The 25,141-nt window shown below is 37.7% G+C and overlaps 2 protein-coding genes and 1 long non-coding RNA gene across 3 annotated transcripts in view; 2 read left to right on the top strand and 1 right to left on the bottom strand.

Moving 5' to 3' along the window:
- si:rp71-80o10.4 (uncharacterized protein LOC100307105 homolog) overlaps positions 1–25,141 on the top strand; it is a 123,312-nt gene that overhangs the window by 25,989 nt on the left and 72,182 nt on the right. The window lies entirely within an intron of this gene.
- Positions 1–25,141, bottom strand: part of LOC137008706 (uncharacterized) — an 86,556-nt gene that overhangs the window by 20,667 nt on the left and 40,748 nt on the right. The gene's annotated exons all lie outside the window — the stretch shown is intronic.
- Positions 1–25,141, top strand: part of LOC137009704 (interferon-induced very large GTPase 1-like) — a 53,729-nt gene that overhangs the window by 18,682 nt on the left and 9,906 nt on the right. The window contains exons 8-9 of the mRNA XM_067372148.1: positions 20,905–21,537; positions 21,832–22,877. Of these exons, the coding sequence (XP_067228249.1) occupies positions 20,905–21,537; positions 21,832–22,877 (1,679 nt within the window). The remainder of the gene's footprint in view (positions 1–20,904; positions 21,538–21,831; positions 22,878–25,141) is intronic.

Raw genomic sequence — 25,141 nt, 5'->3', positions numbered from 1 at the left:
TAAACTTATTAAAATTGTGTGTAACAAGATTACAGCAATTTATTTAGTTTAGTCCAAAGTAAAATTATACTTTGATGTTATAGTAAAAATTTAAGTTGTTCCAAATTTAAAAAAAAAAAAAAAAAAAAAAAAAACTGGTCTAAAAACATTTTTACTTTGTGTGAAAGTTTTATTTATTTTTTTAATCTTGGGCAGAAGAACTATTTTGATTTATATTAAATTAAATTTTAAGGTTCAACCAAATCAAAAATATAGTTTGAGAAAAACTAATAAATTTAGCTGTAACAAATTACAGTAAGTTCTTTAGGTTGGTCCAAAGTATAATTTTTTCAGTGTATGTTATCACATCAGCGACTATAACTTGTTATGTAACTTGCCTTTATTTTGTCATTAAAACTGATAGAAAAAGATAAGTCCAAAGAGATTTCCTATCCTGCAATGTAGGCAAAAGCACACAGGAATGAGAACCCAGGTGAAAAAAAGTACACTTCTATAATGTACTTAAGGAAACTCTATTTTCACGCATTAATTTTGTACTTAATATACTGAAAATTCTTCTTTAGTACTTCTAGATAATCTTAAGAACATATATGTGTACTAAACTGTGCTATTTTGAGACAGCATGAAATATGAACTAAAATGTGCTTTTAATATACTATATCTGTATTTAAACAATGTATTTAGTTACAGCTTATAGTAAACTTGAACCCATAGTGTATTACAAGAGATAACTAAATACATTTTTTTTTAAATACAGAGATGGTATAAGCACATTTTAGTTCATATTTCATACTGTCTCAATTTCTCAAAATAGCACAGTTTGTTTTATAACTGAGACTTTACTTTATAAATGAGAGCTGGTTAAATTACCCTTTTCATAGCTTCATGTTCCCCTGTTATGAAATGTTCAAATTCACTCTCTCATTTCCTATGTATTTAATCAAGGTTAATCAAAGCTAATCAAGTTCAAATAACTGATTCAAATATGTATAATTAATTAGAATGAGTTATGATTAATTATTCATATTTCCCTTTTGAGCTAATTTGCTACATTATCTTCAATCTGTCCTTTGAAACACTTTTTATATTTTGTTGCTTTATCAATATTGTGTGTTGTAAAAAAAAAAAATCAAGCCAATAAAATACTTAAAACTGAAAGTAATTAGCTAGTGCAGATCTGCTGACTCAAACAACTGTGTCAAACGAATGTGAATTATGTAATGATAACATGGACAGCCTATAGAAAAAAATGGCAAAAAAGGAGCATTTAAAAAAATATTTTAAGTTGTTTTTTTTTTCTAAGAGTGTGGAAGATATTTATTAATCAGAATATAAAGATTTAAGTATAATATAACCATTTCTATTCTCCTATTATAATCATGTATCTGACTATGTCTGTGTAAGATTTTTGAGTTTTGATTCCAGAAGAAAAACTACATGCACTAATCTGTATTTACTAAGAGGGCCTTGATTGGATGACAGTGAAATAGATAGATGATGCATGCAATGATAAGCATGCAAAAAGTATAAAAAACATTTTAAAAAAGAATAAGTATAAGAAAATTCCTACAGTTACCGCTCTGTTGTGTTAAGGTTACAGAGGTCTGCTCAGATAGGGAAAGTCCTATGGATGAACGGTCTGTCGTGGTGAGGAAGTGACAGATGGCTGCACGGATAGGCAAAAATCCTGTAGGGTACTGCTTTTTCACTGTGTTGAGAGAGTGTGTCAGTGAAAAAACGAGTAGAACTGACAGGTGTAGAATAGGAAAGTGCACTGTATGTAGTTTTATCTTAAAATATTATATTACATATAAAGAATGTGTATCTCATTATCCTGGAAGACAGTATGAAAAGTTCATCCAGAACTGAGGTTTGAGATGTAGGTTTGTGTTAACTAAAGATAACTAACCATATTTTATTTTATCATACGCATGTCATGCTGTTGTAAAAGGAAAGATTTTTTTGTTTAATTTTAGTATACCCATATAATCAAGGTAGTTTTATGATGTTTCCTGCATTTGTAAAAGAAGAAACTGCTTGCTATTTTCCTGCAAATAGAATGAAGGAAATGCTGTTTTCAACCAGAGTAAACATTTTTGATATTAAAGGTGCCATCGAATTGAAAATTTAATTTTCCTCGGCATAGTTAAGTAACAAGAGTTCAGTACATTGAAATGACATACAGTGAGTCTCAAACTCCATTGTTTCCTCCTTCTTATATAAATCTCATTTTTTTAAAAGACCTCCTAAGAAGAGGCGAATCTCAACATAACACTGTTACGTAACAGTCGGGATCATTAATATGTATGACCCCAATATTTGCATATACCAGCTCATGTTCAAGGCATTAGCCAAGGGCAGCCAGTATTAACGTCTGGATCTGTGCACAGCTGAATCATCAGACTAGGTAAGCAAGCAAGAACAATAGCAAAAAATGGCAGATGGAGCGATAATAACTGACATGATCCATGATATCATGATATTTTTAGTGATATTTGTAAATTGTCTTTCTAAATGTTTCGTTAGCATGTTGCTAATGTACTGTTAAATGTGGTTAAAGTTACCATCGTTTCTTACTGTATTCACAGAGACAAGAGCCGTCACTATTTTCATTTTTAAACACTTGCAGTCTGTATAATTCATAAACACAACTTCATTCTTTATAAATCTCTCCAACAGTGTGCAATGTTAGCTTTAGCCACGGAGCACTATCAAACTCATTCAGAAACAATACTTACGCGATTAGACGTTGCATGAAGAACACTTTGTAAAGACCCATTTTGAGGGTTACATTAGCTGTGTGAACTTTGTTTAAGCAGTGATAAGAGTCGAGAGCTCAGGAGGGGGCGGAGAGTGCACAATTTAAAGGGGCCGCAGCTTGAATCGGCGCATTACTAATTATGCCTCAAAATAGGCAGTTAAAAAAATTAATTAAAAAATATCTATGGGGTATTTTGAGCTGCAACTTCACAGACACATTCAGGGGACGCCTTAGACTCATATTACATCTAGTAAAAAAAAACGTTCAATGGCACCTTTAAGGGAGAGATATGAAAGAGATATTTGAAATGTGGACTTCAGATAAAGAGCTAATTGCTCAGACACAATTGAAGTCAGAATTTATAAAGGTTCAATTTGATTAATGCGGTCTCTGAGTGTTCAAATTTCAGGTGGCTTCAGGAAAAGAGACAAATGAAAGCAATAAACTGGTGGTGAAGATGCAAAGACTCGGCTGCTGAGAGAAGAAGAGGAAGGAGCTGATGGAAACACTGAAAGAGGAGTTTACTCTTCTGCATGGAGAAAGACTGACTTAATGCAGGAAAAGGTGAAACTTTCACTGGAGACTTTTCCTGAGAGTGAAGATAACATCCTGGAATGCAACACTGTGGCAGGATCAATCAAAAACCAAACTGAGGAGAGGCGGAGAAACAACGGAGACCACAAACCACAACACCAGGCCTTTGAGTGCCATCACAGACTGATGACCCATGAGCAACAACCAAACAGCTTCAATAGACAGATCATCCAAACAGAAGGAACTAGACTGAATAAAATAATAAGAAGAAAATAACTCCAAAAGTCCAAAATCATGAAATCACAAATGCTGTAATCACTGGGGGTAACAAGACAGAAATATTGGCCACGGATCCAAGAAAATGCAGAGATCTCTAATCTTCTTTTCAAAGAAGTTCATGAGCAATAACACAAAGTATATGAAAAAAAGAAATTAGACAAAATGAATTTGAGAAATTACTATCGGCTGTGTCAATTGCACAATTCCTAGGCTTTACATTTATCCAACGGTATCCATTTAAACCAATTAGATTTTGTGGAAAAAGAGGTTTATACAACGGTGTTAAACTAAACCTTATGATGACTGATATCGCCAAGTTACATGAGGTGACATTTAGAAGATTATGGTGTCTGATGAGACACTGAGGCAAATCAATTATGTTGCCAAAAACAGCACACAAATTTGAATATGTGGGCACACAGGGCAGATTGTACCAATAAAATAATGGCCATGAATGAATCTGGTTATGTATTCTGGTCATGCGGGAACAAAAACAGCGCCACACTTGCGCAGGCAAAGCAAGCTCTGCTCTGTCCACCCCACATCTAACTTTCTCTTCTTTTCAGGATATCATGATGGAGCTGATTCTGTGTAAATGTTCTTTTTCTGACTGTTTACATGAACAAAGTGGGTTGAGTGTTTTCCAGGCCAAGATAAGCCTTAGAAATGATTCAGTAATAGTGCAAATCAGTTATTAAAACTAAATTCATTAGAATAGAAAATGTGTTTTAGCCTTGCATATTTGGGCACATGAGAGCCCCAAAAGTGGTCAGGACAGCCCTCAGCCCACATTAACTTTCCACAGGTCACACCAAGAAGGACGACTGAACAGATGAACAAATGAACATGCATGAAACTAACAAAAAAAAAAAACTCCATTTTCAGGTGACAGCAGCTCTATCAAGGCCAGGGAATGTTTCACTCCACCAAAAAGTGAGTGTGCGGTTGTGATCTCAAGGAAGAATCTTGCGTTAATAAATATCTTCCACAAACACTGGCAAGTAAAAAGATCCATATACTTTATAGGCCTAACTTTGTTTTAATGTTCTGCCTCAAAATGAAATGAGTAGCCCTACATGTGCACCTTTTTGTTTTAAGCCAATATTAGATGCATAATAATAACAGTAGCATAAATTGGGATAAATGTTAGTTAGTCTACACATATGTACCAGTATATTTTATGTGCATCTGGGATAACCTCAGGTCACAGTACATCAGTCACTGATGTATGGAATGGCCCATGGTGTTGGCAGTCTAGCCAAGCCCATGGGGCAAAGTACACAATGCTACCAAAAACAGGGCATATATAATTGGAGGGCATATTCTTGAGAGTACTACCACACACACAAGTCTGCATCTTCTTTCTGCAAGACAAACTTTTCTTTTGATTTTGACACTTCAATGATATGAATATGTAATGGCATCCAGTTCAGGTAAGAATAAATTAAATCATGTAAATATGTTAAGCAAGCTAAAAGATCTTGTTAAAAAGACAATGTATTGATATAATGTCAGCGATAATGCAGGATTAATTACTTAATGGGATAGTTCACTCATTAATGAAAATTATTTCATAATTTACTCACTCTCATGTCATTTTAAATACGTATGACTGGGGAACACAAAAGATAATATTTTGAAAAGTGTTTTAGTATTGTGTGTGTGTGATCCACAGAAGACAGTCATACAGTTTTGGAACAACATGAGGGTGAGAAAATGATGAAAAAAATATAATTTATAAGTGAACTTTGGGGGAATGAAGAATTTTAAAATAGAAGCATTTCTCATTTCACTTTAATACTTTATATTCAACTGCTAAAATAATTGGTTGTTTATTTGCAGCTTTTAGACATGCATATGCATAACACTAGAAACATATCAAATGTTTGGAAGTAACAGTACATTTACCTTGCTAGAAAATTTAATACAATAATAATAATAATAATAATAATAAAAAAAAAAATTAGGAAAGCCTGGTCTAGGTGAGGCCCCATTACACTGCTGGCCCTGCATCTGTATGAATTAGTTTACTTTTTTATAAAGATTATAAAAAAGTTTTAGAGTTTAGTTTCTGTAAAAATGTCAGTTTCATTTCATAGTTCAGATATAGGGGTAATAGGGCAACATTTGTCATGTGAATACCTATCGTAGCTTAGGTGATTTCATAAATGAATGTTATTTTAGTAAAAACAATTATTTTTTAAGTCATGTTTTTAAAGGCAACTTTGTTTAGTCTGTTTTTGAAAAAAAAAAAGTTTAAGGAAGACTCATCCACTCATGGGCATTTTTGAATGGATCAGGCCTTATAATTAAGATGTTTTGTAAATTTAATAATAAATGTGCTTTATTAGCATGACAATACTTTACATGGAAATTTCCAAAACATCTGCATATAAATAAAGCCCTGCAACACAAATATAGTGCAAAAGGGGATGCATAAATTAACTGTCATCATTTTAATTTATAATTTTAATTTATTTTATTTTAAAATTTCTCAATATACAACAATATACAATATAAAACACATAACCTAAAGCAGTGGTCACCAAGGTCACTAAGCCCAAGATCCCTGACCTTGACCTTTATGAAAGACAAGATCTACTTGATAGAAAAAGACAGCCCAGATTGTATTTAGTTTTTTTTTTTTTTTTTGTGGCCAAATTATATTCTGATTTATTTATTTATACAAGCAAATTGGCCGATTCTGATGCTGGTATTTATTATTAATATTAATATAATAAACAAAAATGCATAGCCATTTCAAATTAGAGGTAACCACTGCTTTTTAATCACAATCCAAACAAAGATGCTATTGCATGAGCAATTGTTTTTGATTTGAATTATTTGATTTCAAGATTTAAAGCAAAAACATTTCGTTACATTTGGTCATTTAGCAGACGCTTTTCTCCAAAGTGACTTACAAATGAACTTTATCTTTGTGAAATTATATCCACAAGTTTCCTACGCCCCATGAGGCCTTGCGTCAAAAGTGGGAGTGTCTTCCGGTTCGAAGTAAACAAGCTGGACGTGACACTCATTCATTCAACAGTTGACAGTCATTCAAGATTTAGCTATCCAAACTTGCGAATGTTTGTCTTTTATTTAAAGATTTAAGATTCCAGCATCAATATTTGAACAATGTTTTACAAAAAAAAAAATGTTACAGTAACAGTAATTTATTAATTTATGTCAGGAATGCAGATCAATCATGCTAAATCTAACTGATATTTATATTGACATAAAAAGAAAACGCATACCTATTCAGCTGCACCTGCTTCATTTATTTACGATTACAAGAATGCACAAAACAACTCCATTAAGGCTTTTAAATCCAAAGGCTTACACATTTAGAAATATATTGATAACATACCCTATGTTTACGTCACTTTTCTGAGCCTTTCTATTGATTTTCCTCTAAATTATGCGATGATTGCAATCCGAGGACGTTTGCATGATCTCTCCTGTCTATCTATCCTGATCCTTTAAAGGTGCCCTAGAACTTTTTTTAACAAGATGTAATATAAGTCTAAGGTGTCCCCTGAATGTGTCTGTGAAGTTTCAGCTCAAAATACCCCATAGATTTTTTTTAATTCATTTTTTTAACTGCATATTTTGGGGCATCATTATAAATGAGCCGATTCAGGGCTACTGGCCCTTTAATTCTCCTGCTCCACGCCCACGGAGCTCGCGCTTGCCTTGAACAACATAAACAAAGTTTACACAGCTAATATAACCCTCAAATGGATCTTTACAAAGTGTTCGTCATGCATGCGTCGGATTATGTGAATATTGTATACTGTTATATTGTTTACATTGATTCTGAATGAATTTGAGGCTGTGCTCCGTGGCTAACGGCTAATGCTACACTGTTGGAGAGATTTATATGCATTATATGAATTATACAGACTGCAAGTGTTTAAAAATGAAAATAGCGACGGCTCTTGTCTCTGTGAATACAGTAAGAAACGATGGTAACTTTAACCACATTTAACAGTACATTAGCAACATGCTAACGAAACATTTAGAAAGAAAGTTTACAAATATCACTAAAAATATCATGATATCATGGATCATGTCAGTTATTATTGCTCCATCTGCCATTTTTCGCTATTGTTCTTGCTTGCTTACCTAGTCTGATGATTCAGCTGTGCACAGATCCAGACATTACTGGCTGCCCTTGTCTAATGCCTTTCATAATGTTGGGATCATGGGCTGGCATATGCAAATATTGGGGCATACATCCCGACTGTTACGTAACAGTCGGTGTTATGTTTAGATTCGCCTGTTCTTCGGGGTTCTTCTAAACAAATGAGATTTAAATAAGTAGGAGGAAACAATGGAGTTTGAGACTCACTGTATGTCTTTTCCATGTACTGAACTCTTGTTATTTGACTATGCCAAGATAAATTCAATTTTTCATTCGAGGGCACCTTTAAGCCAGAGCAACAGAGGGAGCTCATGAGAAGACAACGGGAGTGAGTTATACGAGTTAACCGAGTGTGTATGAATCTGTGAAAGATATGCATTTGTGAGGAATCAACAAAGGCACAGGGAAGAGACAGAAAACATTAAACCAAATAAATACACGATTATAAATCATATAAGAATTGTCTACGTTCCTCAAGCAGTCTCTAGTATTTTCCATAAACGAGTATATTTATTATCGCAATGGTTAACATAACCATCGCATAGCCTATATGACAGTGGAAACGTGAGTTAGGAGTAAAATATGACATCATATGGCTTTGGTGCATCAGTGACAGGTGAAGAACAGACAGCAGGTTGTTCGTGTACATAGATATATACACTAGATGTCGCCTTGGGGTTCTAAGCATGCGTCAAAACCGCCGCCATTTTGGAACAGGGGTCTTGTCATAGGTAGTAGCTAGGTAACGCTGCTATCTCCGCCTGTACTTTGAATTCATGGACGATGGCGGACTTTTGTGCAGCGTATGGATGTTCAAACGAAAGAAATCTAAAAACCAGACAGCAAGGGATTACATTTTACAAGTGAGAATTTGTTTTATGATATTGAATGTTACGAAATTATATTTCTGGTTACGTTGGTTTGTTTCAGTCCTTGGTTAACGACCGCAGCTAATCCATGCTAGTTACCCATTAGTCTTTGACAGTTAGGAAAACCGCAGTAGGAGTAAAATCTTTGCGTTGCAGGGGCAGCTGCCACTGAGACCATCACTTGACCCATCACCGCTAGTGGCAGCTGCCACTCGACCTGTCACCGCTATGTACGCCTGCCCCGCGACCTGTCACCGCTGCCACTCGATCTGTCACAGATATACGCGCCAGTCACTCGACCTGCCACGGAAAAACGCGCCTGCCCCGCGACCTGCCACCGCTGTCACTCGACCTGCCACGTATAAACGCACCTGTCAGTCGACCTGCCACGGCTATACCCGCCTGCTCCGCGACCTGTATGCGGTCACGCCATCTATGCTTAAAATGTATTGCGCGTCTACATGAGGTTGTGTGGTAGGTGTTAAGTGTCGGTAGAAATATTTTTAAAATTCATAAAAAATAAATAAAATAAAACTGTTTACTGCAAACTTCACCTGATTCTTGTTATACATGTTCCCCATTAAGTGCCACTGTGGTGACTCGTGTTGTTTTACTGTTTTATTCTTTAATAATTATATGTCAAAGTCATAGACTACCTCGCTATACAGACATATTTTAAAAATTCATAAAAATATGAAATCAAATTGTTTTCTACAAACTCCACCTGATTCTTGTTCTAGATCTCCCCAAGTACCACCGTGGTGATTTTCATGTTGTTTTTCTGTTTTATTCTTTAATAATTATATGTAAGTAGTGATAGTTCATTCGAAGTTTACTCAAGTGGAAGAATGTGAATAAACTTAGGCCTACTAGCACTATGCATTATATTTTTACAAAGTAGATTATCTTAATATCAAAACCTTACATTTTCTCTGGACTCAATGATAAATACATGTCTGACCGTTGGAACGAACCAAAAAAAAAAAAAAAAAAAAACTAGAAAATTCATGACGATTTATGGTGATTTTATTTCCGTTAGACCTTTGCCTACATTGACTCTGATGCATTAAAGAGGAGGGGCTCCCCTGTTCCGAGATGGCGGCTCTATTGACGCATTCGTTCCAATGAACTGCCGTAGCCAAGGTGACATCTAGTGTATATATCTATGGTTCGTGTATTGCAGGGCCAGGATGCTATTGTAGTCATGTAGCAGCACTTTTGTTTTTAACAATTTTTAAAATTTGTCATATTTCATCTTCATGTTAAATAGGTGTGTTCATACAGCCTCGTAATTCCTGTAGTTGCGAGATTCTAGCTTGTAAAAACCATTCACGTCCTCGTAGAGATTGTAATTAGCCTACAGTTTGTAAGCTGGGAGTTTTCTGAAAGCTCCCACATGTACCACGTGGCCACTGTACCACCTGACTGCTGTAGATTCATAGGCGTTTATAGTGGTGCCATGGAAACACATAATTCCCAGTCCAAGGACGTGAACAGCTCCGAATATAATGTCATGTGATGTCATCTCAACATTCCGGTAAATACGAGTTGGCGTGAATGCAGCATAAGAATCCGTGTGCCCCTCATGTGATCCTGTCATGTGCTTCTGTAGTACATGTGTCTTGTTGTCATTGGTTCCTTTGTTTCAGGTGTCAGGTGTGTTTGACATCGGCTGCAGCTGGATGCAACCGGTCAGGGCGGGGATAAGCTGAAAACAGAGATGTGAAGTCGGACACGTTCTGCTTCTCGTAGTGACGCTCGCGCTGCGTTTGCATACTTTGAAATAAATGCAATATTTGACTAATACACTGATATTTCAGACATTTAGCCAACAGTCGGGATCATTAATATATACGCCCCCAAATTTTGCATATGCCAGCCCATGTTCAAGGCATTAGACAAGGCAGTATTAACGTCTGGAGCTGCACAGCTGAATCATCAGATGTTATGCTGGTAAGCAAGCAAGGACAATAGCGAAAATGGCAGATGGAGTGATAATAACTGACATGATCCATGATATCATAATATTTTTAGTAATATTTGTAAATTGTCTTTCTAAATGTTTTGTTAGCATGTTGCTACACCAGAGGTACCAAAACCTTCCAGAAAAATGTATTATGCCACCCCTTTAAGATAAGGGGAAAAAAACTGAATAGTTTTTTTTCAAAAAATAGTTTTTTTTTTTTTCAAAAACTGATAGTATCAGACACACACAGGTTGATTACCATGAAGGGCAGAGACAGTGAGTATCTATATACAAAAATGTTTATTAAATTCACAACGATCAGATAAAACACTTAAAAGACCAGACAAGGATATAGCTGGGGATGAGCTCAATGACCACAGCTGAGTACAGCAGTAACTGGAGGCTTACCCGTAATGGGGTAGGCTAGCTGTAAAGTGACAATTCCTAAACCACACACGTGCCACACACACACACACACGCACACAGTAAAGTGAATAATCACAACCGGCAAGCCACACTCCATGCTCCAAACACCACCACCAAGTAGGGTTGCCAACTGTCCCGAATTAGGCGGGACGTCCCGCATTTTGAGCCTAATTTATTTGTCCCGTACGGGACCTCATTTGTCCCGTTTTTTAACTACTGCGCTGATCTAACCACTGATACAACAGCAGTGCTGATCACCGACACGGCAACACACACACACACACACACGACACCTCACACCTGACCTATCATCATCATCCAATCACAGCCCCCCTCCTCTCACGCTCATCAGTATACGTTGTAAATGCGCCAATTCCTCCACACACACACACACACACACACACACACACAAAGTCGATAATCGATTTGGCATGTGGGTAAAACTGCAAATAATGGATAAACCTGCAAAAAAAAGAAAAGACTGTGCAGCTACAATAAAAATTGGGAAGTAAAAAATATATGGATTAAGCCCGTCAGCGGTGACTCAACAAAAGCCTTCTGTAGTTTATGTCGCAGGGAATTTTCAGTTGCCCATGGAGGTGAGAATAATTATTAAACCTACTGTACGTTGCCAAGGCATGAGAGTTATGTATTAATATTTTATTAAAGGGATAGTTCACCCAAAAATGAAAATTCTGTCATCATTTACTCACCCTCAAGTTGTCCAAACCTGTAGTTTCTTTGTTCTGCTGAACACAAAGGAAGATATTTGGAAGAATGTTTGTAATCAAACAGATCTTGGTCCCCATTGACTTCCATAGTAGAAAAAAATATATACTATGGAAGTAAATGGGGACAGAGATCTGTTTGGTTACAAACATTCTTCCAAATATCTTCCTTTGTGTTCAGCAGAACAAAGAAACTCATACAGGTTTGGAACAACTTGAGGGTGAGTAAATGATGACAGAATTTTCATTTTTGGGTGAACTATCCCTTTAAATTAGCTATCATTATGACAAATGGCTAAAAATCATACACTGTATTTTCGCACAAAACCAGCCCACCTTTTGTCCCTCATTTCATAGTGACAAAGTTGGCAACCCTACCACCAAGGTACTAGAACAGCTAGCCTCCCAACTCAGGGCCTAGAACACCACAAGAAAAACAATTAATCAAATATACTAACAAAATTATACAAAAACCTGATATGAAACAAAAATCAAATAATTATCAAAAATGATCCAAATTAATCAAGAATACACAATATTCAACATAATTGATATTAGACAATTGATAGAAAAGTACCAAACAAATATGGAAACTAATCTAAATCAAGCTAAGCAAAAATCAATAAAGGAAAACATACAATGGACAAAAACGAACCCACAGAACCACGCGTACACGAAGCCGGTAATTTTATATAACCGGCTTTTGAAGGCAGCCAGAGCACTCCATCCAACACATTCAGCAAATGGATAATCGGAGCAGCTACTGCCACAGCCACCGGCTTCAACATTTAACAGTACATTAGAAAGATGTTGAGATTTGCCTGTTTTTCAGTGGTCTTTTGCACAAATCAAATTTACATAAGGAGGAGGAAACAATGGTGTTTAAGACTCACTAAATGTAATTTCCATGGACAGAACTCTAATTATTTAACTATGCCAAGTTAAATTCAATTTTAAATTCTAGGGCACCTTTAAAAGACCTAAAATATTTCACCCTGCGGCCACAGGGTGGCGGCCTCTCATGATGAAGAATTTGAGGTCTTTTACCCTATAAGGCCCAAAAGGAGCACATCCTATACAGGTAACATCGGTCTGGAAAAAAAAAAAAAAAAAAAACAGTATTTAAACAGCTTTACAAAAAAGACCTAAAAACAGTTCAACCTGCAGCCACAGGGTGGCAACCCATCACCATGGAAATCGTGACGGTCCACCACTCTATAAAGCCTAAAAAGAGCACATCTTACACAAGGAACATTGGTCTATAAAGAAATACTTTAGTATTTAAAATTAAAAAGATCTAGTAACAGTTTCACCTGCGGCCACAGGGTGGTGACCTACCACCATGCACAATGTGTGGTCCTCCACCTTACAAGCCTGAAAGGGTCTTCTTCCTATCGAGCCATTTTTAACTGGCAGACCATCAGAATCATAATACTCATTATTGGCCCAGCCACAGGCCTAATGTAAGAAGTGCCTGGGGGTAAGAAGAACAGAGAGGGTAGTTCTGATCACCTTCAGAATGAGGAGATCCATCAATGATGCTGACCGCGTTCTTGAAGGATCACCTCATTCAGATCCACTCGCCATCTGGCCCTGTCCATGGCCCTCAGGTTGGGACGGGTCAGGCTGGTTGAGGAACCAAAACCTAAGCGGCATGCGTGTCTTGAATGCTGCTGATCTAAGTCACTCAGCAGGTCAACCTGGTGCCCCGCCACACAGCCATCATGTGCAGAGGAGCACCAGCCTGACCCGCTGCCGCATATTCCCAGCCATTTAAGTGAGATGTCATTTTAAGGGGCTTAGATAGCAAAGTCTGAGCTTTCAGTGTCAATATTCAATCTTTTTCAAGAAAAATGCTAAACAATAACATTTATTATTATAACTATTATTATTAGTCAGAGGCATCAACACATACCCAACTCCTTCCACAAACCCTATACAAGGAACAGTGGTCTACAAAGAAATACTTTAGTGTTTAAATAGTAACCAGTGCCCGGTTGCATGAAACTCCTTAAGCTAAGAAATCCCTTAAATATAAGGTTAAGGGTACCCTTAGTGAAACTTGGGTTGCAAGAAAAAAAAACCCTAAGGGTTTTCTTAAGGAACTTAAGGCTGTTATTAAGTTTTTCCCCTTAATTATCTAAGCGTTGCTACAAAGTCCTTAGCGACCATTTCACCTTGATAAATTTAAGGGACCAAAACAGCTCCCTTAAATCAACTGACACTCAAAATACGATGGCTGATTTAGTGTTAATTGAAGAGGAAGAAATACCAAGGTGTGTTTTTAATGATCGCAATAATCCCTTAGAGACGATGAATGATATACAGTTATTGAGAGAATATCGGTTTGACCGCCAGTCAATCCTTCGTCTCACCGCGACACTAGAACATGACATTGAGCACCAAACCCGGCAGAGTTATGCAGTTCCAGCACTCTGTCCAGTTTGCTTTACGTTTTTTGATTTCTGTTATGTTTGTACTCTCCATAGCACAAATATATTCATACAAATGTGGTTTTAGCGAGGATTTGGCTTTGTGGTTCGTTATGTTCTGTTTACTGTTAGAGGTAGTAACTATAGCAACCGCTGCGATCATTGCCGTATGTTGTCAGAAACTACCGTGAAACGCTTAGTGTAAACACTTAGGTAAGGGTGAAAGTTAAGAAGTTTGTTGCAACGCTCTTAGTGAAATCCCTTACCTCAGGGATTTTTTCTCCCTCAGGGAAACCCTCACTTAAGGAGTTTCATGCAACCGGGTACAGACCTCAAACAGTTCAACCTGTGGCCACAAGATGGTGACCTAACACCATGGAGAACGTGAATGTCTACCACCTTTTTCAAGCCTAAAGGGAATTATATTTTTCTTCCATGCCCCTTCAACCTCAGTATGCAGGTCAGGAAGGAATGGATAGGCTCACTTGAGCTGTAGTGATATGGCCAGAGAGAAACCGATCATCATTCCTTTTTGAATGTGTGCGGTCTCTCTCCTAACACACTGCCATGGCAACTGTAATCTGTCAGCAGTGTGTTCCATAATCGACAACAGCTCAGCATACGTGGGACAGGGTGACACTGAGTTACAATAAACTCACCCTCCTCAGCCATCTCCTGCTCGGCTGGAAATGCACTCCCTGCTGGATGCAGATGACAACACATCCTCTCCCAGCAGCTCACTCTTGTGAGCCACCGAAACTTGTGAGCAGTCACACCCCCTCAAACTATTTGGCGAGCTCCATCTGAGAGCCCAATGATCTGAGTCCAAACCACCAGCCTAGATGCTGAACTCTCTTCCCTCGTAAAGAGACCCAGACGAGAATGGAGCGTTCTTAAAAAAAAAACCGCTAGTTTGCACAGGCAACTCCTTAGAGATTTTGCCCATGCTTGCTCTCTCCCCAGACAGAGAACGCACAGCTTGTGTATGTCATCTGGTGTCAGATAATGAGGACACAGATCCACACAATTAGAAAACCACTGTGCGTTTCATAATTGCCATAATTGATAGAATTTCACACAAACAGACAGTGCTTGAGGGCACTGTCTGTGTTTTTCTATTATTTACTATGAGTGTCTCCCTGTTGGGATGCTCTTTTCTCATTTGGCACTCTTCTCAAGGGAAGAGGTGTCCGCATCTGTGCCTGGTGGTTCTGGCCTCGTTTGTGCCTAGGCAAAAAGGTGGCTGCAATCATGGGGCTCGTAGGTGAGCTAGTTAGGAAGTTTGAGAGAGGTGGGGCTGACGAGGATGAGCTGTTGGATGACGATGACGTCCTTTCTTGGACGTCATCGGGTCCAGCAGTGAGTGCTTTTCTGGCTGCTGTGTATGCAAGCTACTGGAGATTGTGGGACACGCTTCTGACATGCTGCAGCTGCCTTGGGGGCGCATTAAGAAAGGGGTTGCACGTGGACGGCTCGACGAGTGGTTCCTTTCTGACCATAGACCTGCAGCTCCCGTGAGCCTTTCATTCCTTCCTGATCTCCATGTTTGAGATCGGGAGGGCATGTAAAATCCCTATCCTCTCAGATCTAAATCTGGGCCCAGACAGACGGTGGAAGAAGCGGGATTGAGAAAGGTGATCGATTATAAACAGCATTGGTGATTGATCCCCCCTCTGCAAAGGCGATTTACATCTGCCCTCTCCTCTTCTTCTTCTTCCTTTTCTAGAACTTCATTCATACAGAATTTGTCTTTCCCCTAAGCCCCTTGAATTAGCATTCAAGCTTAAGGTTACGGTGGTTTCAAGCTTGAGATTAATTTATCTCTTGTTCTCTAGGGTTCAGTACAGATGTGTTATTCTGTTTGGTGAGAGCATCCATTCTTTTCAGGATGGTATGTATGAATAGCAAAGCATTGTGTTGCTTTGGGTTCTAGCTTTGCCCTACACATGTGTGAGCTTAACTCCTTGCTGCCACAGGTTAGCACCTATTCTTATGAGTAATAGGCTTGTTTTTAGCCTCTGTTAGAGCATGGTGACTATTCATACTCCCCTTACTTTAGGGTTTTTAATGACCTGATGGATTGCAAAGCTCAGGTTGAGTGGTAGGGAACCTCACTTTCAGTTTGGTTCTTTTTAGCTCCCTTTAGAGATGATCACTGCCACAACAGCTTAATGTGTCTGTGGAGTTGAAGGCTCAGGTAATCTGAGCCTCCTAGCACGCTAGCTTGTGGTTTCACAAGTGTTGTTGGTAGATGTTCATGAGTTTTGCACACTTAATTTAGCACTGCCACAGGTTTATACGTGTGTCTGTCCGAAGTAGTAGGCCACTGCATGGTTACATGTTGACACAGTTCTGTGTTGTTTTTGCTATCACTGCCACTGGCTACGCCTGTATCAACTATAGCAGGCCTGGTTTGGGCCTCTCTTTGAGAGCATACTGGCGAAGTATGTACTCCTCTTGCTTCAATAGTAAAAAGTTTTTTACTGAGTACATGGCCTGTTGGCTTGTGTTGGAGTTAGTGGCCACTAGCTGGTGCCACGTGTCTGTGAGTTGTAGGCCCTCTAGGCCTCCTTGGATATCATGTTGGCGTATGTTTTGTACTCCTCTTGCTTAAAGAGTAAAAGGTGTTTTTTTTACTGAGTACATTGCTGAGTGTCCATTGGCACTGCCACGAGCTGACGCTTTGTGTCTGTCGAAAGTCGAAGGCTCGTCTTTGGGCCTCCTATAGGACATGATGGCGTATGTTATACTCCTCTTGCTTTAAGAGTAAAAGGGTTTTTACTGAGTATATGGCTTGTTGGTTTGTATTGGATCCTTTAACTCTAGTCAAGCTAAATAGTTACCTCACTAAGTAAGTTTGGTTCTATTATGGCTCCTAGAACTTTAGTTACTACCAGCTAACACCATGTGTCTGTGAGAGCACGTTGGTGTATGTCTTCTACTCCTCTCGCTTAGAGAGTAAAAAGTGTTTTACTGAGTACATTGCTAGTGGCCATTGGCCCAGGTTGAGTTGATTTAGTGAACCTCACTGTAGTTTGGTTGTCATATGTGTCCTCCCTGGAGCTTGGAACACTGCCATGAGCTGACGCTACATGTTTGTCTGATGTTGTAGGCCCATTTTTTGGGCCTCCTACAGATCATGATGTTGTACTCCTCTTGCTTAAAGAGTAAAAGGTTCTTTTACTGAGTACACTGCTTGTTGAATTGTGTTAGGTGGACTGTTATGTGGGCACTCTACAGTCTTATCTGCTGGTACTAACTCGGTTTCTCCCGGAACGAGTTACATGTTGTGGGTTCTTGCTCTCAGCAAGATAATTATTCGAGGTGTGTGGCCTTGACAGGCTGCCCTTGGATCTTCCCACTCCCACTTCTGGGGTACTTAAGCAGGATAAGCACTTAGTTCCCTTTCATGCGAACTGTTGACGCTGCGTCGAACGCAATGGGAACGCCTCTGTGTGATTGTGTTGTGATGTACTTGTGAAATCTAACAATAAAGTGACGAGACGTCAGAAGAGGGTGATGTCACGGACAGGAAACTATAAAGCGTACCCAGAACAAAGAACGCTAGCTTCTGTGTCTTCAGCAAGCGCTCAGTGTTATCATATGTCTTATTTGGTGTTGTTTGTCTTGCTACATACAAATCACGATCTCTTCGTCTGAGGACAAGAGTATCTCACACCACACTATATATATATATATATATATATATATATATATATATATATATATATATATATATATATATATATATATATATATATATATACACTGTATATATATATATATATATATATACACTGTATATATATATATATAAAGACACGTATTATGGCGGAGAAACAGCAGTTCGTCAAGTGTGTTCATCCCTGCCCTGTTTCATCACGGGTGGGGATACAAACGAGATGCGTGTTGTTTGTCTGGGAGCTAAGCATGCCCAGGAAGCTATCGATATATATACTGTATATATATATATATATATATATATATATATATATATATATATATATATATATATATATATATATATATATATATATATACACTGTATATATATTCCCCTCGGAGAGAGGCATCGGCATCTATCCAGCTCTGAGGAGGTGGATGTGGTGAGCGTCGAGGCTGGAGAAGAGGACTCGCCATCCTCATCTCCAGCATATGAGGAGCTTTTAGAGGTAGTAACTAGGGCTGTGGAGAATTAAAAAATTGAATGGCCCATGGAGAGGAGCGAAGCGAGAATGAAAAGTAAAGTAGATGAGTGCTTCCTCCCTGCTTGGTCACTACCTCAGCGTCGGGACTGCCGTTCTTTCCCGACCTCCACACCGAGGTGTCGAGGTTGTGGCAGAGGCCAGTGCAGTATTGTGTGTTCAGCCCCAAAATGTCAACATACAGTAACATTGTGGGGCTGAAACACTATGGGGCGATGCCTCGGGTAGAAAAGACACTTGCGAGCTATCTCTCTCCTGAGTCTGCATCGTCCCTGAAATCTCCGATGCTGCCCACCAGACCACCATCGACATCAGTGCTGGTGGGCAAAGCTTACACGGCAGCATGTCAGGCAGCGGCTTGCCTTCACACAATGTCTATATTACAGGCTTATCAAGCCGACCTGCTGGGGGAAATTGATAATAGCGGGGAAGCGACATTCGAGACCATCTAAGAGCTTAGAAAAGTGACTGATTTATCTCTCCAGGCCATCAAGGAGACGGCCAAGTCAGTAGGCAGTTCTCTGGCAGCCCTGGTGGCCACGGAGAGGCATTTATGACTAAACCTTTCTGATATAAAGGAGAAAGATAAGAACATCTTCATGGACGCGCCACTGTCTCCTGTTGGCCTCTTCAGCGACTCAGTTACATCGGTCGTCGAGAGGTTCCAGGAGACAAGAAAGTATGGCGGCCCCTGGTTCCCTGAATAGGGAATGAGACGCTGCATCGCTTAGCTGTACGAGATTTCACGAGTGCTTCATGACGCAATCAAGCAGAGGCGTTCCAATTGCGTTCAATGCAGCATCTCGTTCCCTATTCATGTGTATCCTGAGACGTTCTCACAAGTTGGTCTTGACAAGGCTGTTGTGTTATGAATTTTTCTATGCTATGTAGAACTATTACTTTTTTGTTCACAAGAACATTTCTTGTGAAACTGCTATTTATGTTTGTCTAGCCATTTGTGGCATGCACTCCCCTCAAGCATGGCGGCGTGAGTATATCGTTCCCCATATGTGGTAAATGCAGTGTAGGGTTGACCTTTCGAAAGGGAAAGTCTCAGGTTACGTATGTAACCATGGTTCCCTGAAAATAGGGAATGAGACACTGCGTTCCTTGCCATACTCTTGGGCTGCCTGCTGAACAGTCCCTCATACGTTAAGATATCATCACCAAGTGTCAAAAACCTGGGACATGGGTGGGCACATTCTCTGAAATGTTTGTAAGGCATAATAAAGATTACCTTACCGGATTTGATGAAATCGTGATCAGACAAAACAGTCCAGAAAGACAAAAAGATACTGACTGGTTCTCTAGGCACTCCTATATATGTTGCACTCTGATGACGTGCCAATAGGATTGGAGAGATTTGATACTTGGCTTTCAGACACCGGTTCATGTGTGATGTTCCCCATATGTGGTAAATGCAGTGTCTCGTTCCCTGTTCTCAGGGAACCATGGTGACATACGTAACCTGAGATGTTATCTAGGCGCCCCTTATATACTTTCGGGTTGCATCATTATGATGTCATGAGCTGTCACTGGTCAATATGATATTGCAGAGATTGGATATGTGTTTCAGACACCAGTTCCCAAGGAGGCGGTTCCCCTCGTTTTTTTTACGCAGCGATGAGTTCCCTTTTGAAAGGGAAAGTATATATATATATATATATATATATATATATATATATATATATATATATATATATATATATATATATATATTAAACATACTTAAGTATTGAAAGTAAAAGTACAATTAATTGCAAAATACAATAGGAGCAAAAAAAAAATATTTAAAAAATTGTTTATACACAGTTTGAGCAGCAATATTGTTCATTTTTAACTCTTACATTTGTTTTCTTTAAATTAAAAAAGGCAAAATGTTTATTGTTTTAAATATAAGGTTTTAAATATAAAACATACTAATTATACCTCCTTGATCATTCATGTTATTTCATAGTGCATTAACTAATGTAAGAGATGACTTTAAAATGTAAATGTTAAAATTAACAATCAACAATATTTTTATTAAACCTAGCTATTTAATGTTACAAATGGACTCTTATTGTAAAGTGTTATAATTTCATATAATTCCAAAGACATGCTAAAAAATGTCCATCTTTACACAAAGGCTTAGCTACTGAAAACTCCAACTTTTTGTTGGTCAAAACTGACAGATGTGAATAATGCAAACTCTTGCTGTATCATGGTATATAATATAATTTATCATTACATTAATGAATGTCATTAAATGTTTTTTTTCTCCATTCTGTCACCTCTGGCATGCTTAGTTGGGGACACTTAATATTTAACAATATTTTACTGATCATCACTCATTTGTCCAGAGCTGCTATATAGATAAATTAACTAAATAATTTTTACAATGGAAATGAATCAATATTCAACTTACTTAAGCTGGACAATAACACTGTTTTTTTTCTAGAGTTGTCGTACAGCCAAAATTATATTCCTGCTATCACTCTAAAGGTGCTTTGAAACAATCTGCATTGTAAAAAGCGATATAATTAAAGATGACTTGTCTTGACTTTCTCCTCTTCAGATTCAACAGAAGTTTCAGATGATGTAAGGATCATCTTGTTGGGAAAAACTGGAGTTGGAAAGAGTGAAACAGGAAACACCATCTTAGGGAGAGATGCATTTAAAGCAGAACAGTCTCACAATTCAGTTACTAGAGAGTGTCAGCGAGGGACGGCTGAGATAGATGGCAGACACATTACTGTGATTGACACTCCAGGACTGTTTAATACTAAACTTAGTCATGAAGAGGTCCAGAGAAAAATAACCGACTACATCTCAATGATACTGCCAGGACCACATGTGTTCCTGTTACTGATACCAGTGGGACGATTTACTCAGGAGGAGGAAAATGCTGTCAAGACAATTCAACAAATGTTTGGTGAAAACTCCTTTATGTATACAATGGTGCTCTTCACCAGAGGAGATGATCTGAAGAATAAAACAATTGAAAAATACCTGGAAAATCCTGGATCTGCTTTGATGAATCTCATTGAATGGTGCGGAAACAGATACCATGTATTCAACAATAATGAGACAAGTGACCATTCACAGGTGTCTACTCTACTGCAGAAAATCAGTGACATGGTGGCAGTAAATGGAGGGAGTTACTACACTTGTAAAATGTTCAGAAAGATGGAGAGACCTCAAAAAGAAACAAAAATGGAAATTATCTTGGAGACAGAGATACACAAGCAAAGACTGAGAAGACAACAAGAACTTCAAGAGATTGAGGAACAATACAAATCCAAAATCAATTCAGAACAAGAGAACTGGGAGAAAAGGATAAAAAAACAAAGACTGAGAGGAGACGAACTTCGAGAGATTGAAAAACAATACAAAACAGACCAAAATAACTTAAAGATAAAGATAAAGATACAAGAGCAAAGATTGAGAAGAGAAGAAGAACTTCAAGAGAATGAAGAACAAAACAAAACAGAGCAAATGAACTGGGAGACAAAGAAACAAGAACAAAGACTGAGAAGAGAAGAACAACTTAGAGAGATTGAAGAACAATACAAAACTTACCAAAGGAAACTGCAGACAAAGATACAAGAGCAAAGACGAAGAAAAGAAGAAAAACTTCGAGAGATTGATGAACAATACAAAACCGACCAAAAGAATTGGGAGAAAATGATACAAGAGCAAAGACTGAGAAGAGAAGAACAACTTCGAGAGATTGAAGAACAATACAAAACAGAGCAAATGAACTGGGAGACAAAGAAACAAGAACAAAGACTAAGAAGAGAAGAACTTGGAGAGATTGAAGAACAATACAAAACAGACCAAAATAACTTAAAGATAAAGATAAAGATACAAGAGCAAAGATTGGGAGGAGAAGAAGAACTTCAAGAGAATGAAGAGCAAAACAAAACAGAGCAAAGGAACTGGGAGACAAAGAAACAAGAACAAAGACTGAGAAGAGAACAAGAATTTGAGAAAAGAAGGGAGAAAGAACAAAAAGTGTTGGATGAATCTTTTAGACTTAAAGAAAAGACAGATCAAATAAAAAGAGAGACAGAAAGATTAGAAAGAGAGAGAGAATGGCTTCAGGCCAAACATAAATCAGAAATAGAAAAGATGAAGTTAATGATGGAGGAGGAAAGACAATATCTTGGCACAGATAGAAGAAAGGATGAATTCACTGAACATAAAAAACAATACAGAAAAAAGATAAATGAAAGAGAGGAGAAAATGCAAAAATGTCATGACGAAATGCTAAAACCGATGCAAGATGAGAGGAGGAAGTGGAAGGAAGAAAAACTAGATTGGATCAAACAAGAAGAGATACTGACAAAAGAAATCCAGTATGAGAAATCACAGAAAGAACAACAGTGTAAAATCTATGAAGACAGAATTAAGTTAATAGAACAACAGAAGCAAGATGAAACAAAAAGACTAAAGCCAGTGAACTATGAAGAAGACAGAAGAAAAGAAATTGAGAACATGAAAATGTGCAGCACCCAAACAGCCTCTTCACAGCCCTTACCTCTACAGGTAAGGCTTGATAATTAACAAAGTTTATTTGATTTGCTGCATTAAGTTTATATATATATATATATATATATATATATATATATATATATATATATATATATATATATATATATATATATATATATATATATATATAAACTTAATGCAGCAAATCAAATAAATCAATATATATATATATATATATATATATATACATTTTTATGTGTTTTTGTTAAGGGAAAGTATTTGGATAAAAGTTTATCCACTGTAGCCGCGATCCAAATGATTAGACGACCTCTGAAACTAATAAACATTGAATCTGTTATTATGCCAGTAGGTGGCGACCAGGGACTGCAGTTAAAATGTAGCTATTTCATTAATTAATTTCAAATTATTTTTACATGATGAATTTTTTTAATTAATAAAAAAATATGTAATAGACTCATCTATAACGTTTTAGGCAATTATAAAGACTAATTCTGAACATAAATAAAACATTTTGTCAGAACCTCAAGTAATTTAGACCTACATATCCATTAATTTTGTTTGATTGTGTAATGTTTTGCTTTCCGAATCGTGGGAGAACCGTGATCTCCATTCTAAAAAAAGCAGATTATCCAGTCATAAATTCCCTGAGTCATTTTCATTTCTCTCCTGCTGACATTGACCTATAATGATCAGACCGTTACTGGGACATTCTGCTTTTAAAACACTTAAAGTCCCTGTAAAGTAAATTCTGAGAATTCTTTCTAAACACTTTATAAATGTTACAAATGTATTGCTGAAACACATATATAACTGTCGATGACGCATCAAGCGTGGCGCCGCCCCTAACGCTACAGCGTAAAGATCAGTAAAGATCCATTTTGAGGGTTATATTAGCTGTTTGAACTTTTTTTATGTTGTTTAAGGCAAGCGCGAGCTCTTGGGGCGTGGAGCACCAGATTTAAAGGGCCACACACCCTGAATCGGCTCATTTCTAATTATGCCCCAAATTAGGCAGTTAAAAAAAATGAATTTAAAAAAATCTATGGGGTATTTTGAGCTGAAACTTCACACATACATTCAGGGGACACCTTAGACTTATATTACATCTTTTAAAAAAAAGTTCTAGGGCACCTTTAATGTACAAAGACAGTGACATTAACAGAACAAACTCAGTAAACACTACACTAATAAAGCTACTATACAGAAAAATGGTTTGTGCAGAATTTGATCTTTTAATATCACATAGTTGGTTACATTAAGCGACATTAAGCGTTTTCTTTTTAACAGTTTTCTGTGGGAGAAAAACACTAAATGTGTAATTTAACGAATTGCGTGCATATTCTGGGCTCATCTGCTTTGTACATAGTATTGTTTATTAGTATTATGTTTACGGAGTTTGGTCATTTAATATCACTCTCTTAGTACATTAAGCCACGTTAAGCTGTTTTCACGTTAAGTGTTTTAGAATGTCCCTATAAAGGGAATTCAGGTAACACTTTATTTTAGGGTATTTTAACTAGTTGCTTAAGCATCTGTATAGGCTAAATTAAGTAAAAAAAACAAAAAAAACAATTAAATAATAAAAATAACTAGAGAGCTGGCTGACTAAAGTATGTTTGAAAATGCTATCTATAATTTGTACATGGAGTTAATACATAAAAAAATACTCGGACACTTAAAGGTGCAGTATGTAAGATTTCTGTCCACTAGAGGTCCCTAGAGGCCTATTCAAAACAAAGGCGTAGCTTGATGACGCCAAGTTTGAGCGCGGAAATTTGGGACATGTGGTCTTCACCTCAACGAACGTTGTAAAAGAATAGGGATAAGACTCAGAAATCATGTTCATGGATGTGATTATTAATATTACTGTAATATGAAGCAGAGCAGGACTGAGTGTTGTGGAGCTGAACGAGGAGCTGGAGCGATTGAGCAACACACGCCTCACGAGCAGCGGGACTTTTATTATGCCACAGTCGCCAACGCTGCTTCTGCTTTTCCAGTCATAAGTGTGAGATAACACAGCTCTGTTTATCATATTAGATACATTTGAGTGTGCTGAAAATTATGTTATAACATTACTCTCTGCGTTCGCTCAGCAGCTGATGTGAAACACTTGTTGCACACACTGCATTAAGCTCGACTGATTTTAGAATATCATATTAAATGCTGGATGGCTTGTGTCATGGCTGGATGGCTGGATAGCTGGATCCCTCCTCCTCCCTCCTCCTCTATTTCTCTTATTCTCCCACTATGCAGTACTGTTATAGGGGGGTTTAACTCGGAGCTCAAGCCACCTT

The sequence above is a fragment of the Chanodichthys erythropterus genome, chromosome 20 (assembly GCF_024489055.1).
Source record: "Chanodichthys erythropterus isolate Z2021 chromosome 20, ASM2448905v1, whole genome shotgun sequence".
NCBI lineage: Eukaryota > Metazoa > Chordata > Actinopteri > Cypriniformes > Xenocyprididae > Chanodichthys > Chanodichthys erythropterus.
The sequence above is the reverse complement of the archived record's forward strand: the minus strand, read 5'-3'. Positions and strand labels throughout refer to the sequence as shown.